General features: G+C 40.3%; 1 protein-coding gene across 4 annotated transcripts in view; it reads left to right on the top strand.

Annotated features, from left to right (window-relative positions):
- Positions 1 to 13,201, top strand: part of TMEM184C (transmembrane protein 184C) — a 28,299-nt gene extending 15,098 nt beyond the window's left edge. For 3 of the 4 annotated variants that reach the window (XM_073576241.1, XM_073576240.1, XM_073576244.1), the window contains exons 7-10: positions 1,373 to 1,485; positions 3,661 to 3,760; positions 5,535 to 5,706; positions 8,266 to 13,201. In XM_073576241.1, coding sequence (XP_073432342.1) covers positions 1,373 to 1,485; positions 3,661 to 3,760; positions 5,535 to 5,706; positions 8,266 to 8,567 — 687 coding nt within the window. In that variant the 3' untranslated portion in view covers positions 8,568 to 13,201. The remainder of the gene's footprint in view (positions 1 to 1,372; positions 1,486 to 3,660; positions 3,761 to 5,534; positions 5,707 to 8,265) is intronic. The other variant, XM_073576242.1, reaches the window with a different exon arrangement.
- Positions 13,202 to 17,241: the final 4,040 nt, after the last annotated feature.

Here is a 17,241-nt window from a genome sequence, read left to right on the forward strand (position 1 = left end):
CCGGACTACTACCCCTAATATTCCACGTCGGCCAGAGCCACCGGACTACTACCCCTAATATCCCACATCATCCCGTCAGTCAGAGCCACTGGACTACTCCCCCTAATATCCCACATCATCCCGTCAGCCAGAGCCACCGGACTACTACCCCTAATATTACACATCATCCCGTCAGCCAGAGCCACCGGACTACTACCCCTAATATCCCACATCATCCCGTCAGTCAGAGCCACTGGACTACTCCCCCTAATATCCCACATCATCCCGTCAGCCAGAGCCACCGGACTACTACCCCTAATATCCCACATCATCCTGTCAGCCTGGCATCAGAACCAGAGCGCTGAGCGGATTTGCCCTAACTTTCATACCAATGATCCCTTTAATAGAAGCCTGGGGTGAGAATCAGAGCGCTGAGGGATTTACCCTAACTTCCATATAGGATATCCCTTTAAGAGAGCCTGGGGTCAGTACCAGAGCATTTGAAGGCAATTGCCCTGACTTCCATACTGGGGATCCCTTTAAGAGAGCTTGGGGTCAGAACCAGAACGGTGAGTGAAATTGCCCTAACTTCCATACCAATGATCCCTTTAATAGAAGCCTGGGGTCAGAATCAGAGCGCTGAGGGATTTGCCCTAACTTCCTTACCAGTGATCCCTTTAAGAGAGCCTGGGGTCAGAATCAGAGTGCTGGATGGATTTGCCTTGACTTCCATACCAATGATCCCTTTAAGATGGAGGATGTGTGATGGGTATATCGGCACGGAAGGGGTGATTCATTTCTGTCATGTGCTCTCTGCTCCTTTTTGGGGGGCAGACAAGGCTGGGAGCTTATATTTCCGGGAATGCAAGATTTCTCCCACCATGTCAGTGTCTGCTGAGTAGTGTTGGAAGAGCCATCTATCTAGGCCTAAATCTCTTTGAATTCTAAGTGATGAATGAGTATACTACTTACTCGGGTGAGCTCCGAGTATTTTGGCGTGCTCTGAGATTTAGTTTCTGTCGCCGTAGCTGCATGTTTTGCGGATGCTGGACAGCCTGAATACATGTGGGGGATTCCCTAACAAACAGGCATTCCTCACATGTATTCAAGCTGTCCAGCAGCCGCAAAACATGCAGCTACGGCGACAGAAACTAAATCTCTGAGCATGCCAAAATACTTGGAGGACACCCGAACAACGAGTATACTCGCTCATCACTGTTCTTTACATGAGAACGTCTAAAGGAGTAATTGGGGTTCACTCGCTTATATCTTCAGTGTGTCGTTTATAGTCTGAAATTGTTCATGACCTATTAACAATTCAACCCTGTATTGAATTTTCCATAATTTTATTTTCAGCTGTTTACCTGTACGCTATTTTATTTTTATTTTCTAGTTTGCTATGTACTGTCTTGTCCTGTTCTACAAAGTGCTGAAGGAAGAATTGAATCCTATTCAACCAGTTGGCAAATTTCTGTGTGTGAAGATGGTGGTCTTTGTTTCTTTCTGGTATGTGTGACTCCGGTTATTGAGCCCCTCTGTCCAGTGTTACTAAATCTAATACAACAGGGTAGGCAATACACCAATGGGGACTTAGTGTGCTGTACTTCACATTATTATTAATGCCACCCTATAATGTCAAATGTATAGACAAAATGCCTAGGAGAGAAAAGCGGAGACTAGAGAATCCCAATTAAATGGTTAAAATGACATATTTTATTAACTATATACAGTAAAATGCAAGATGAGTCAAGGTAAGAGGACCATAATCAAGGCAGAAAGTAAACATTAGCTTAAAGGACTATGTACAATGTAGTGAGTGATTGCATGTAAATATATTTCAAAATGTACTACAATATGCAAAACCCGTATGACTTGGAAGTTATTTACCAAAATACTATATGTAAGGATATAGTCAATTAGTGTCAGGTAATATTAGTGTAAAAAATGAATGCATAAAGTAAATGTAGATAATGATCCACATAGGAGTTAAGGTGCAGTGTATCTGGATAAAAGGACTGCCAATAAATATACAGTAACACCAAAACTATGCTCAAGAAATGCAAAAAACAATTATAGAGTAACATTACATTGTCCTCTAATCTTTATCTTGCATTTTACCCAATTCATTTTATCATATATAGTTAATACAATTTTATTTTAACCATTTAGTTGTGATTCTCTTGTCTTGCCCTTTTCTCTACCAGGTGTTTTATCCTGGGGACTTATGTATAGGGTTTTTTTAGTGCACTTACCTTTTTTTTTTTTTTTTTTTTAATGCATTCAATTGTATGGGTAAAAAAATGAAAGACTTGAAATTGTGTGACTTGGAAATAAAAAACAAAAAAAGTGTGATGAAATTTTAGAAATCTCATTTTTTGTGCAGCAATTGTAAAAGTGCTACATGTGGACAAGCCCGAACGCGTGTTTATTTATTTTTTTTTATATCCTTTCTTGTCATACAGTTTAATTCTGTGTTCCAATTTTTATTTTTGTGTTATCGGTTATGACACTGTAAGTGGCCTGTGCTAGTCTGTCACCGGTTGCTGACTTTTTAGGTTTTCATCACCTGGATTAGGCACTTCCACTTCTCTGTTCTTTTACTGCGTGAAACTTTGTCTTGTACAATGCTGGGCACCATAATGGAAACCTGATTGGCCCCCAAATAGTCATTTTAGTCTTTTGGATGCTGTATGCTTCTGTCCTTTAAAAGATCCATGCGGAGTGTGAGTTAATATTCTTCAGTCTGGCACACAGTGTCTTTTAGACACCGCCAAGTCTCCCAGGTGAAGCTGCTTTCAGGAAAATCCCAACTGTCATTTTCCTAAAGCGGATTTGCCATTGTTCTTGCAGTGGCTTCACAGCTGCGGTTTTCACTCTATACTTTCAAGTATAAAACAATGAGCCTGTCAGTACTTCAATGTTTTGAAGCGGTTAAAAGAAGTGACCTAAGACGGGACATGCACAGCACATGGAGAGCTTTTGCGAAAAACATGCTGTGTGCACATTGCCTTATTTTTCAGAACTAACAATCTGTTTACTTTAAAACACAATCTCAATATTTAAAGCTTATTTGTCCTACAAAACCTGTAGAAAAGTAATGTCTTGCTTCTTTTATCCCCTACTAGTTAATCCTTTTTTTTTTTTTTTTTGCATATACCAGTCAAGTCTGCTAGGCACTGGTCCAATTTTCATGTATTATAACTTGCCATCCACTTTTTCATTAAGTAAGCAGTTCCTCTTTGTCAGCATTCTGCCAGCACTATAGGTGCTAAAACTTTTTTCCCCTGCATGCATTGTCACTACATCAAAAGAGATCTTGAGTGAAAGTACGGTGCCTACATAGTCATATATCCTGAGCCTGATATAAAGAAATAAATAATAATAAAGAATGGACTTGCTCTGATACAAAACAGACAACATGTTTTCGAAAACCCATAAAAGAATATATCAGACATTGGCAACATTGTACACAAAGTTAGCATCCTTATTGCATCAAATTCATGTTACGCAGTGTGCAAGGCGTCTGCAGCTCTTCCATTTTAGCAGCTGGCAGAAGCCCCTACAGACGGGAGTGAGAAGATTTGTGATTCTGTATAGATTTATTCATTCTGGGTTTAGTGGTTTTGATGGCATTGGACTTTGTGCCAATCTAAAGTAAATCACATCTTGATTTTCTCCCAGGCAAGCTGTATTAATTGCACTCATGGTGAAGGTTGGAATCATTTCTCCTAAACATACTTGGGAATGGAAAAACGTCAAAGATGTCGCTACTGGCCTTCAGGTAGAGCAATATTTTAGTAATGTCTGCCTGTATTTGTGGAGTATGTAAACATGAAAGGTATTTAGTAGAAATATAGCCAGCATGTTTCTAAGTTTTCCTATAGTGTTTGTTCTTATATCTACTATTAAGCTATGTTCACACTTTGTTGCAGCAGCCATTGATTTGTAGTTGTTTTTTTTGTTTGTTTTTTGCTTTGGTCTCTCAAAATTGGTTGATTTTGCCAGAAGGTACAAACTCCAGTTATTTTGAAAACATTTTTTTTTAACTTTTCCCTTTTTCTGTTAGTTCACCTAGGGGACTTGAATCTGCTGTTTTTGCTACCTGATCTGTTAGCCGCATAATATAGGTAAAGAGACGCTGATTCCAGCTTTGTATCACGTAGTTTGCTTGGTGCAGTAGTTGTGATACAATTTAGAGTTTTTTGACGCTGCATGTAGCAGAGCTCCGAAAGCTGACCCTGCCCACACCTCTGATTAGTAACTTTCTGTGTATATTGACAGTAAGCTGCTAATCAGTGCTGGGAATGGGTTGGACCAGGATGTATGGGAGTTGTAGTCCTGTAGTGTTAATCTCCTGCTGATAAAACACTCATTGTATTGAAGCAACAGCACACAGACTAATAAGTGACACATTGCTGAAATCATCTCCGCCCCTTATTCATGCTGCCCTCAGATTAAAAACAAAACTCTGCTGCTGATTCCTTTTAATAGAAGTGCAAAATGTCAACAACGGGGATCATTAGAAGGCCTCCACGTGCCATGGTATCCCATCGGAACCCTGCATATGTGCCGATTGGTGCCAAAACAGTTTCATCAAAAGATTGTAACCACTTACGGTAAATACTGCAGTCAGAGATCGTCAGTGACATAGAAGTGATTAAATATAGCTGCTATCAGGAGTCGGCCATACATGTATGCCATGCATCAGTAAAGGGTTAAAGAGTGAATGTTATCAAGTAAGGAAATAGTAATTATACATTATACCTGCAAATGTCACTTCAGAGACCAGTGATTGGCTGCAGCCATCTCTTCACTGATGGATGAGAGTACTGCACCCTTCAAACAGTAAAAAATAAAGGAAACACAATATAATACTGTATTTTAATGAGACTTTTAAAATATTAATAACATTTAAATAAATGTACATTTTTGCAAGGAAAATGTCATGTCCCAAAACACTATTAACCTGCAGATATGGTTGTAATCTGCAGATGAATGGCATTCCTAAGGTGCCGGCTGCTATGAGGAAATTAACTTTAATACCTCCCAGCAGCCTTCAGCTTTTAGTCATAGAGGCGTGATTTCAGTCGCCACACAGTACATAATGAGTGGAGGCTTTAATCTTGCCCCAGCACTGACTGACAGCCGGCTGTCAGTCAGTGCTGGGGACGCAGTTACAGCCGCCGCTCAATATGTACTAAGCGGTGACTGAAGCTTTGACAGCCATGCCTACATGACTGAAAGCCAGGAGCTACTGGGAGGAATAAATGTGTAGCGGTCAGTCACTTTTGAATCGCTATTAACCTGCGGATTAACCCCATATCTGCAGGTTAATAGTGTTTTGGGGCATAACAGGTTCCCTTTAATCATTTTTGCATACTTTACCAGTAATATCGCTAAAAGGAATAATCTTTCAATAAAAATGGTGTGTTTTTAAACCAACCATGATCTGTCAGATCTGACCATTATTATGTTGATTATAAGGACACCTCTGTGGAGTCTTATGTTTGGTAAAATCTAATATCTTGTTTCCAAAATATTTTTTCTTGAATTAGGATTTTGTGATTTGTGTTGAAATGTTCCTGGCAGCCATTGCTCACCACTTCAGCTTTTCCTACAAACCTTATGTACAGGAAGCTGAAGAAGGCTCGTGTTTTGACTCCTTTCTTGCTATGTGGGATGTGTCTGATATCCGAGCAGATATTTCTGAGCAAGTGCGCAATGTTGGTAAGTACAAAATATCAAGGATAACCCTTATGCAGCAATTTAGATGGGTGTGTAGGTGTTTTCTTATGTGCTGTTCATGATTACGATCTCCTCCTCTCTCTCTGAGATGACAACCCAAAATTGCATTCAAAAGTGGTTTTATCGGGTTGTCTTCTCACAGATGGCTAGTATATATAATATATATGGTGAAATTGAAAATCTGTGTTCTCTATGAGAAAGCCACTGACTAACACCACCGGAATTAAACATGTGCGATCAACATTTCTCACGCCCATTAGTCTGCCTGCGCTCCGTACACATCAGACCATCGGCTAATTCAATATTTATGTCTTCAACCAACATAATATGTATGGGGGTTTTAAGCCCTGAAGTCATTACTATGCTTGCACATACATAGTCCACTTTAACACGTTGGTGTATCCAGTATGTGTGATGACCGTTTTCACACATACTGTAGACACTTACACAAGCAGACCCATTTAAATCTATGTGGCTGCGCACATGTCCGTGTATTCACGCGGGCCAAGTGTCTATGTGACCCACATGTGGACATCTCTGTTTTTTACCGGTAGCATGGACGTCAATACGTCGTGCACACGAATAACGCAAAGTGTGCTGTCTGTGTGACACGTACCCGAATAGAATGCAGAATTGAAATGACAGTTATTTAGGTGTTAGATGTGCAAAGAACGAGATAGATGGATTAATATGTGATAGAAAGATATCCGTGAGATAAAGAATTGGTATAGTGTATGTGTATTTTACTGTACAAGTATTTGGGTGGAAAAAAAAATGGTGTGGAAATCCCCTTATTTTTAATAACCAGCTAAGAAAAAGCAGACAGCTGTGAGCTGGTCTTATTAATCTGACAAGACTAATCATTTCTGCTGTCTGCTTAGCTTTTCCTGATTACTAACAAGGGGGTGGTAAGGTCCATGGATGTTGGCTCCTTCCCAGCCTAATAATACCAGCACTTAGCCCTAAGCCCTAGAAATGGTGCATCACTTAGATGTGCCAATTCTGGCCCTTAGCCTCTGCTCTTCTCGACTGCTCTGGTGAGTAGGCAATTGGGAGGGAGGTAATGGTTTTGGGGTTGATTTCAGCTGTGTATTGTCTGCTGACATCAAGCCCAGGGGTCAGTAATGCCAGATTACTAATCCTGTAGTCAAAAGAAATGAACACTCACACACAAGTCCTTTATTTTGTAAAAAAAAAAAAAAAACTCCCCAACATATTCCCTCTTTTACCCATTTATTACCAAAAAATAATTCACAGTGGTCCTCCGAAATCCGGTGTATGGATCCCCATTCAGAGAACAAAGCTCCATAATCAGAAACAGCAGCCAATGCCAGTTTCACACTGTATAGCGTGAGAACCCAGATACTGTGAAGAGTGGTGACATCAGTAAGATTATTGCAGTTCACAGCCGCTGAACTGTGGTAACTTGACTAACGTCACCACTCGCAGCTTGAGAACTTACTGCCAGTTCTCACGCTGCGAGCAGTGATGTCAGTAAGGATACCGCAGTTCAGTGGTTGTGAACTACGGTAACCTTACTGACCTCACTGCAGCCGGGTTCTCGCATTGTGCAGTGTGAGAGTCGGCATTGACTGCTGCTCCAGTCTATGGATCTTCGCTCTCTGAATGGGGCTCCATACACTGGTCGAAGATGACTGGGATCATCTATATGTACTTTGACGGACCACTGTGGATTTTTTTTTTTCTAATAAATGGTTAAAAGAGGGAATTTGTCTGGGAGGTTTTTTTTTTTCTTTACAAATAAAAGCCTTTTCTATGTGTATGTTTGTTTTGACTACTGGGGGGGGGTCTGAAGGACGCCTCTCCATTACTAACCCCTTGGCTTGATGTCAGCGGACATTACACAGGTGACCTCAACCCCAAAAGAAGTACCCCAATTTCCCTGGCAATCGGTAAGAGACATCTGCTTTCCCTTAGCTGGTTATTAAAAAAATAAGGGGGGGCCCTATACATAATATATGGTGAAATTGAAAATCTGTGTTCCCTATGAGAAAGCCACTGACTAACACTGCCAAAATCAGACATGTGCGATTGACATTTGCCCCACCCATTAGTCTGCCTGCGTGTCATACACATTGGACAATTGACCAATTCAATATTTGGCAGGTTCAATTAACATAAGATAACTGGACCCGAACATCGGGTTTGCCCATCACTAGTGACTAGCAATTTACATATTTGACTCAGTTGGTGAAAACAGATGGTTAATAAGAGTAATTTCTGAACACTTATGAAACTGTACGGCTTTATACTGCATTACTCTAGTCATGTCCTGTGGATAGGTTTTGTTCATATGTGTCTTAATTTTCAGAAATGGAGGTGTTTTGGTGTTTGGATTTTTTTGGGGGGGAGACGGTTGGTTTTTATTCTTCTTATATTAGATATTTCTGCAACTAGTTATTAGTGTGTATTGAATATAAATAATCATGGCCATCATAAATTAAGTACTTATTAGTCAGTGAATACTGCTCTGTTCACTGCCAATTTGGAAAAAATGGTGTGTATCTCCTCTTATTACAGGAAGAACAGTTTTGGGTAGACCTAGAAAGATGTTTTTTCCTGAAGACCTGGAGCAGAATGAACACACCAGCCTGTTGTCATCTTCAACTCAGGATCCTATATCTGCCGCATCATCTGTGCCACCGTCTCCTTCTGGACTCTACCAAGGGTTTGGTCAGACAATAACCCCTCAAACTACACCCACATCTGCCACAATTCCTGAAGAACTCTATAGCACAGAGTCCCCCGAGGAAGAAATCCCTGTGCCAGCACCGGAGCCTGATGAGGTGGAGGTATCACATGAGAGCACCAAACACTCCTAAGCCATAGGAAACTGTGCCAAATGTTCTCATGACTAAAAAGCCCCTCACTGGGAAATTGGTGCCCAAGTGGACATCTGCTGCTGTAACTAATCAAGGTCAAGGTAGAACTAATTGCAGTGAAGACAACATCTAGTTTGGGCACTGTTGGTAAAAAAAATACTTGTTTTTTTTTTCTTTAATGTAAAGATGTGTGTTTGAAAACTGGCTGAATAATGGACGTTCATGTGAGTATACATCAACAGCTTAGACCAGTTGTAAAGGTGATCCTCAACTTATCCACCTCACACGCTTTGTCACTAGTACGAAATACATTACATTATACCCGTGTATAACATTTGCCTACAGCTATTGGGTTCTGTAATTGTTTTTAAGAACTATTGTGTATGTAACTTTGCCTATTGGAGTTATATAGTTGTGTGGCATGTGTGTATGTACCACTTGTCGGCAGCAGCTGCAGTGGGGAGGCCGACTTTAGGCTGCTTTTCTTCTCAGATGATGCCTAATGTAGTCAGGTCAACTTGCCAGTACTAAAACAGTGCCTTTCCAGTCTCTAAGCTATCCATAGTTATGGGGTTTTCCATTTATCTATGGTCATTTGACAACCCTTGTCCAGTGACTGCCTCCCTAGACATAGTGGACAACCCCTCTTCATTTTTTTTGGATGTACACTTAGTATCTCTCAACTCTACCTAAACTTGTAGGTTCTGCGTAATCTAGAAAGAAAAAAAACTTTGTGGAAAGTTAGTATTTACAATTTAAGCAGTGACTAGCAAAGGTTAAGAGAGTAAGACTAGCTCAGTCTGCCTTATATATTGCCCTTACTGGGATAGATCTATAACAGAAATATCCAACATGGTGATTACTGTGTAACACACATTACAGACGCGATAAAGTGTAGAAGTCCGTTGTAAATTCAGGTTATATGGTAAATGTAGGGTTGATGGGTGGGAGGGGGGAGAGTCCGGCTGCTGAGGCCTCTATTGTTCCCAAGAAGGGATGTTTCAAAGTCCCCCATGTTACGTGCAAATCTATCCTGGCACGGACTGCTAATGCACGTACCGGTCACGGATCTCCCAACTAAGTGTCACGAGCACATACAAACATGTGACACTGTGGATGGGAGAGCCGTGCCCAGTCTGTGCATTCAGGTCCCAGATTATCTGCATGAATCAGTACTCATTAACTCAATAAAGCAGGGGTTGCACATGCTCTCTAGTACTTTAGTCACATGAGATTCTGGTAGCCCCGTATTCAATATATGTGGTGTCAGGAGCCAGACACACCCCCCCCCCCCCAAGCAGACATACTTTTATCATCTATCTTGTGAATAGCTGATGAATTTTGTTTATGGGAAAACCCCTTTTAAATAGATTTGCAAAGTAATGACATGCATTATCCTGATCGTGAAACTGTTTTTGTGGGTTTTGTTTGTTTGTTTCTTTTCTTGAATTTTCGAATCAGGTAAAAGTTGTGAAATTAAGGTTGAATGTTTCAAAGTACCTTGAAAACAACTTCACCATTCTGATCCACCAGGGTTAGCTAGCAAAGCTTTACTATCTACAAAATCAAATGCTGTCCTGAATAGTGTATACGGACCACGGCATACGGGGCATTGGTTTAGTGCATAAAGTAGGGACAGTATTCAGGGCCGAATGTATTATATATTGACCACATATTGTGTAACCAGTAAGGCGAGTCCAGAAATGGCGGATTTACACCAGGCGACATATGCAGGAAAATCCCCAATATTTGCAGATCTATTTGCGTCGTAAGATGCAGGTTTTGCTGCAGAATTTGTTTGATCTTTTCTTGGCCCACATGCAGCCACCTATTTTGAGTTTGGAACCATTGCGCTCGTTTCTGCTGTCAATAAATAATTACAATCTCCATAGTGAAAGGTCATTTTGAGGACGGCTGTCGACCTCATTAAACATTGTAGAAGAAGTGAGGTATGTAAGTCTATAATTTGTAGTCAATTGTTACACTAAATAGTACAAACGATTGCAGGTTCAAGTCTCCAAACTGCACCTTCTCAGAAATTGCAATAAAAAGTGAACAAACATTGTATGTGTACCAATAAAACTACAGCTCTGCATGCAGAACACAAAAATAGTCAACACAAACATTTTTTTTTTTCTTTAACAAACTTCAAAATAATCCTAAATTATCATCACTTAACTAAAAAAAAAAATGTAAGTACTAGCCTGGAGAATCATTTTGGCAGGTCATTTTTCCACATGGTTTTAAAGCTTAAACCCAAAAAATAATGGTGGAATTGCAGTACTTTATATAGTAAAATGAACCTTGGAGTTCAAAACTACAACTTTTCTGGCACAAAAAAGCCCTCAAATGGCTATGTGTATGGAAAATTTAAAAAAAAAAAAAAAAAAAAAATGCCCCTTTTGGAAGAAAAGATGAAAAAACTAGAGCTAAAAAACAAAAACTGTTTCCTTAACTTTGTTCAAGGGAAAACCACTTTAATTTTAAAGTTGATTTTAATCCATACATCTTGGAATAATAATAATTTCCACAATGTGCCCCTGCTGTGTACTGTGTAATGGCCGTGTCTGACCGTAAAGGGACATGGTCTGATCATACCACAACTCCTGAGCCGGAGAGGAAGCCAAAGAGAGTGTACAGACAGGACAGCAGGGGATCACAGCTGATTCTTTTTGTGAGATAAAACATTTCCCTGACATTTTTTAAGCCGTGTTTTACCTCACAAAGAATCAGCGGTGATCCCGTGCTGTCCTGTCTATATACTTTTGCTTCCTCCCCTGCCCAGGAGCTGTGGTATGGTCAGACCATGTCCCTGTACGGTCAGACACAGTCATTACACAGTACACAGTAGGGGCACATTTATAAGATTATCTCAGCACAGGAACATTTTTTTTTTTTTTTACGCATCCTAATGTGGAAATTATTATTAAAAAATGTATTGATTAAAATTAACTTTGTTCATGGGAAAACCCCTTTAAGGCATTAATATGACGAATGTACTTGCTTTATATTTCCCCAGGATAGACAATTAAGGAGATGTTGTAAGTCATAAACTGCATAGGAACATGGTGACTCCTGATGTCACTATCTCATGCTGAAACCAGATAAGCTGTGAAGTACACATAATATATGGCACGCACCGTTTACAGTATTCCTGGAGTAAGAGAAGGAGCTAATATATCACGGCCGTCACCGCTGTAAAGCACATCTGGCTACCTCTGAAAGGCCACGTCCAGTTTCAGTGCTGGGCTTCCCTAGAGCCACCGACTCAATCTCTTAGAACTCATTTGTCTGAAAGAGCTTTATGTCCACGTGCAAAACAATCAGTATATCCATAGGTCCGTATGCAGGAGCAGTCTGAGCGTAAAAAGTTGCAGCATGCGCTATTCAGATCCGCTTTTCAGAGCAAACCCGTTCATTATACTCAATAGGTGTGTTAAAAGGAGAAGTGCTGAGCGGATGGTAGTTTCGTTTTTTTATGTTTTCAGATCTATTGCCATTGTTAACGTAAAAATGTACAAGACCAAATAAAAGTTTAAATGTTGATTTATAAAATGAATGCCATATGGATGTCCTACAGATGTGAAAATCAGACCTAAGAATGGCATACAAATGACAATACAGATGAAAAATCGTCCATTTGTTTCTGTGTGAAAATCGGATTTTGCATAACTTAAGGCCTGGTTCAGAAAAGTAATATCAATGGTGATGGGAAGGTGGCTACATCTGTAATCTGGGCAGCCACTGGTTGGTCACGGACTGAAAGAGTGTCAGACCAAATTTTCTTCAGTTGTTTTTACAAATTGCTCAACTTGACCAGGTCTTTTTGTATTAACTCCCCCCAAATGGCCAATACTGAAAAATATAAAAATAAAATCTTAATTTTTTTTGCATTTGCTTATCAGTAGGAGAGAAAAAGGTCATTTTATAAAGAAAAGAAAAAAAACAAACTACTTCATTGTTAACCTTTCCCAACATTTGACATATATTTATGGCACAGTGAGAAGTGCGTAGATGTACGGTCTAATGATTTTGCCGGCTCAGAAGCAGAGGCGGCACAATCGTCACTAAGTGTCGGCTGTAGATAATAGCTGACCCTGCTGTATTGGCTCTGACCTCTCCTACACAAATCATGGCCGTTTACCCCTTCTGATGCCCCTGTCAATGCTTATTTGAGGAAGGGGACTTGAGCTTTGAACCATAATGAACCCAGGTCGAGTAATAGCCTCGGTGTCACCCAGAGATCTTGGCTCGGGCATATGCAGGGTTCAACCCGCCTCCTGTCAGCGTAAGAGTGACAGGTCTAATACCTCGCAGTGCATACGTATAGCAGGATATTACACAAGAACGTAAACAACTGAAAGTTGATGTACCATACTGGGATAAAGTAAAAGAAAAAATAAAATTTAAAAAAATATGAAAAAATTACATTTACAGAAAAAATGTTTTGCAAGTAAAAACAGTTTTTCTGCTAAAAGAAAAGTAACAAAAGTACTCATTGCTATCGCTGACAGACGCTGTTGTTTTTTTGTTCATTCTGCCTCCCAAAAATAAAAAGTTTTGTTTATAGTAATACAAAAAAAAATATCCTGGAAAAAAAAAAGTAAAACAATAAAGTCGTTTTGTCACATTTTCTTCACTGTGAAAAGCGTAATTCTTGTATTGCTGTTTATTTGCTTAAAGGGAATCTGTCACCCTTTTTTTCGACTATGAGCTGCCACCACTGACAACAGGGGCTTATCTACAGCATGCTGTAATGCTGTAGATGAGCCCCCGATATAACCTGAAAGATAAGAAAAACATGTTAGATTATACTCACCGGGGGATGGTCTGGTCTTGGTCCGATGGGTGTTGCGTCCGGCGCCTCCCATCTTCTAATGGTGACGTCCTCTTCTTTCCTTCCTGTCGTGGCTCCGGTGCAGGCGCACTGCTCTGCCCTGTTGAGGGCAGAGCAGAATACTGCAGTGCACAGGCGCCGGACCTCCTATATGAAGATGGGAGGCATCGGACGGATGGCGACACCCATCGGACCGGACCGAACGCCGGGGTGAGTATAATCTAACTTTTTTTTTTCTTATCTTTCAGGTTACATCGGGGGCTTATCTACAGCATTACAGAATGCTGTAGATAAGCCCCTGATGTCAGTGGTGGCAGCTCATAGTCAAAAAAAAATGGGTGACAGATTCCCTTTAAGTGTTGGACAAACCGCTTAATTTATGGGGTGAATTTCTCTAGAAACAATCTGGGCACTGTGTATTGGGCACTAAAATGGCATATTTGCAATTTTCACTTTGCAACATCCACTGTGCACTAATTTCTGGGAAACACCAGTGGAGTCAACATAGTCACTACACCTGTAGATGGATTCCGTGAATGTAATTTGCAAAATGGTGTCACTGTTTTGGAGATTGTTACTGTTTTGCCACATTAGAGACTTTGGGAAAGAAATTGGTGAAACGGCTGTGGAATAAATACTCATTACAACCCTACGTGGATTCAGTGTGGGCTGTGGTTTCCAAATTGGGGTCTCTTTGGAGATTTTCTGTTGTTCTTGCATCTGCACCTCTAGGGCAGTGCAGTTGGCACACACAAACTATTACAGCCAAATTTATGCTCCAAAAGCCAAACCACCATTTTTCCCTTTCGAGCCCCAGCGTATGCACAAACCTTTAGTTCCAGAAAACGCGTTGGATATTGCTTCATTCTGGAGAAATTTGGTTTATAATTTCTGGGGTCCATTTTCCCCTGCCACTATTGTTGCAAGGAAAAATATGGGGCTAAAACAAAATTTATCACAGCATGTAATTTTTAGTTTTCACATTCCTACATTACAAACTTTCCTGAAGTGCCTGTGGCTCCAAAAAGATAACTACACCCATGAGGAGTGAAATTTGAAAAAAAAATAAGATACTTGTGGGGGGGGGTTCTGTGGTTTTGGAACCTTAGAGGCTCTGCAAATGCTACATGCTGTCCACATCCAATTTCGGCAAAAATTGCACTCCAAAAGTCAAATGGTGGTACTTTCCTTCTGTGGCATACCGTGTGCCCAAACAGTGTATTGTGATCACATATCCGGTATCTGCAAAAGCTATAGAAATTGCTTAGCAAATTTTTCGATGCATTTTTCTCATTACAGGTAGTGAAAATGAAAAATTGGGAGGCTAAAGCAAAATTTGAGTTGAAAGAATGTAATTTTTTCATTCCGTTTCCATTAATTGTTGTGAAACACCTGGAGGCTTAACAAACTTCTTGAATGTGATTTTGAATACTTTTGAGTGGTACAGTTTTTAAAATGGTATCTCTTTTGGGGATTTTGCGAAGTATAGGCCCCTCCAAAGTCACTTTAATTTAAGAAATGGATCTGTCTGTAAAAAAAATAGATTTTGTAAATTGTCGAGAAACGGAAAATTGCTGCTAAACCTTTAACCCTTCCAAGATCGTAATAAAAATGCTGGTGTAAATTAGAGAATGGGAAATGTTAGTTATGAACTATATTGTGTGGTATGACCTTTATAAGGCCATACAAATTCGAAGTTTGATCACTGCTAATTTTTCTAAATTTTTTCCAAATTTCTAATAAAAGCAAATGTCGTCCCCCTAAATTTACCACTCCATATAGTACATTGTGTCACAAAGAAAGTCTCAGAATCAATAGGATTGGTAGAAGCATTCCAAAGTAATTAGCACAAAGTGACTCGCGTCAGATCTGAGAAATGGGGCTCGGTCAGGAAGGAAAACATGCTTCGGTGGAAAGTGGTCAGATGAAAATAATGGGTGACAAATTCCTCTTATCCAGTTGTAGTTATATATTTTGTCTTTAAACTTTTAGGGTTTTTTTTTTTTGTTGTAGGAAGTCTGTTTTTCTGCTGTTTGACTCTCCCTAACCAAGGTGAGGTTTGTCTCTGCTAAGATGTCTCATTGTCTTACATTAAGATATTTAGATATCATTTCTGTTTTTCAACCATGGTATAGGGCAATACACATTTAGTTCCTTTTATCCCCTTTCCACTCTCATTCCCCAAATCCTAACCTAAGAAAGCCTGCCAAACGGTTTCCCACTATTCGAATAGAGACCTTCACCCTGATAAAACTGTTAACCTCTTGCATGTATGGGACACGATGGGATCAGAAGAAAGTGTATCAAAAGAATAGTTATGTGGAAGATGGCTTAGCCCTTTTTTCTGACATGGTGATGAGGTAGAAAATATGTCCGCAGGGGTGAAGACTAATGCCATAAAAGATGACTTTTAATACAAGATGGCAACAGTGGTCTGCTATAGCATAGCCACAAAAACGAATGTCACCCACATCTTTCAACTTTTGAAGCGTTTCTTTCGACAAAACAGTTTAAAATGTAAGAATACATGAATACAAAGTATATATACCAAGAAACTATGTATACTCGCCATAATTATTTAGTGAAGCACTTCCATCACCGTTCTTTTTTACTTGGACACATATCTGGCTCCGCTGGGTTGTGTTTAATCCTTTTTTGCAATCTTTACAAAATGTTGCGGTTTCCAGTAATTTAATCCAATCCAAGACTTCACTGAATAAACTATGCCATTTATTTGCATCGTGGCTATGCCGTGGTCTGTTTTTGAATTTTCCTGTTCCAGAAATGTTGTTTTCTTTTCCCACCAGCGTCATAATTAAAATGCACATAAAATCCTGATCCAAACCTGAAGACAATATGTACATTTCACATTTTGGCTGATGTAAAACTCCCAATAAAAATCACAGGGAGATGTCTGCAAAACAACGAGCATGCATCCGATTTCAAAATCTGTTTTATATGCCTAAAGCCAGCCATACACATTAGATGGCGGTCTGCTGAGCGATGCTATGGCCGACAGCCATCTCAACTGACTCGCGCAGACACAGGAGCGCCGAGTTCTATATGAGAAAGCTGCCAATTGATGTCTCTGCTGGCGGCATATCTTCGGGAGAACAAAGAGATTGGCAATCTGAAATCATACATGCCTGATCAAAAACTTCCCTGATGATCAGTCGGCCAGCACCCCAATACCCATTAGAATGTTGGCACAACCTGTCGATGTCGGCAGGTGTGGCCAACATTAGTATGTGCATTGGGAGCTTTAAGATTATGTCCAGACTGAGGGTTTTTTTTATTTTTTCATCAGATGTTCAAGGAGTAACTTCTTCAAGCTAAAAGTGGTTCTGGATATGCTCAGATTGTGAGGAGCTTGGCAATGTTCACAAGAGGTTTTTTTGTTTGTTTGGTTTTTTTTTTTTTTAAAGAGAACCAGTCACCAGAAATAATGCTGTAAATCTGCAGGTTAACAGTGTTATTATGCTGTCCGGGGACTGCACGTAGACAAATGCAGTAGGAAGAAAATGATCCTTATTCTCCCTGCCAGCATTCAGTATTCAGTCATAGGGGCGGGGTGGCTCCGGTTCAGTCACCGCTCTGAGTATACAGAGCAGCCGCTGTCACTGCGCCCCCGGCCCTGACTGACACTGGCTCTACACTGGCGATGACTGAACCGGAGCCACCCCCGCCCCTATGACTGAATACCGAATGCTGGCGGGGAGAATAAAGATCATTTTCCCCCCCGCTGCATTCAGCTGTGTGTAGGCGCTAGGCAGTTTAATAACGCTGTTAACTTGCAGGTTAATGTTATTTCAGGTGACATGTTCCCTTTAAGTGGAT

The sequence above is a fragment of the Dendrobates tinctorius genome, unplaced genomic scaffold (assembly GCF_039654945.1).
Source record: "Dendrobates tinctorius isolate UK_male_01 unplaced genomic scaffold, ASM3965494v1 ptg000008l, whole genome shotgun sequence".
Classification (NCBI taxonomy): Eukaryota; Metazoa; Chordata; class Amphibia; order Anura; family Dendrobatidae; genus Dendrobates; species Dendrobates tinctorius.